Raw genomic sequence first — 726 nt, forward strand, 5'->3', positions numbered from 1 at the left:
AATCACAGCGGCATCGCCATCCGCAAGGCCCACCACGAACACGTTGCCACTCGACGGCAGACGGCCCACCAGCGAGTCGCCATCAGCCAGCAGCGCCGACGACTGCAGCGACCCGCCAAACGTCACCAGCGACCGCCGCAGCACATCCTCAACCGCAGCCGCCTCATCGCAGCGGATCACAGCGGCAGCAGAGGCATCACTCGTGTTCCCGAGGTACTGCGCAAGCACGAACAGCTCCTGCTCCACTGTGGGTGACAGGTGGATCACGTGCCTCCTGAACTTGTTCAGCCGCGGCTGTAGGAACAGTGGATCAATGAAGGTCACATTCCTGATATCCAACATCGTCTCCGTTACAACCCCAACAACAGCATGAACACGTTGCCTCCTCATAATAGAAATTAGTTTATCATATGCACCATTCGTAGTTGACAGAGCTGACTCGATGTTAAAAAGATGTTTTGAGGTATAGTCATCATCATCACGTAATGCAGCTCCCACTATTATGTCTTTTGCAGCTTTCATTGCAAGGTGACTATTATTCAACAAGAGAGTGAGAGTATTAAATGGTGCAAAGAAAGTAGTATTCTTGGTGTAACATGTCAAAGAATCAAATGATAGAGTTCCTTCTGTAATATGCTCAGTACGGTAATCTTCAACAAAAGACTTCATGTACACAGTGCGACCACCTTGGTTACAGCGACAAACGGCTCCCATGGAAACAGCAGT

General features: G+C 50.1%; 1 protein-coding gene across 1 annotated transcript; it reads right to left on the minus strand.

Annotated features, from left to right (window-relative positions):
• TM35_000661090 (receptor-type adenylate cyclase) lies at nucleotides 1-714 on the minus strand (the record flags this gene model as incomplete). The annotated part of the gene is made up of 1 exon (XM_029031112.1): nucleotides 1-714. A coding segment is annotated over one exon (714 nt), but the record flags the coding sequence as incomplete, so codon positions are not given.
• Between the last annotated feature and the right edge of the window lie 12 nt (nucleotides 715-726).

Source organism: Trypanosoma theileri, assembly GCF_002087225.1.
Source record: "Trypanosoma theileri isolate Edinburgh chromosome Unknown TM35_Tth_66_V1, whole genome shotgun sequence".
NCBI classification, from domain to species: domain Eukaryota; phylum Euglenozoa; class Kinetoplastea; order Trypanosomatida; family Trypanosomatidae; genus Trypanosoma; species Trypanosoma theileri.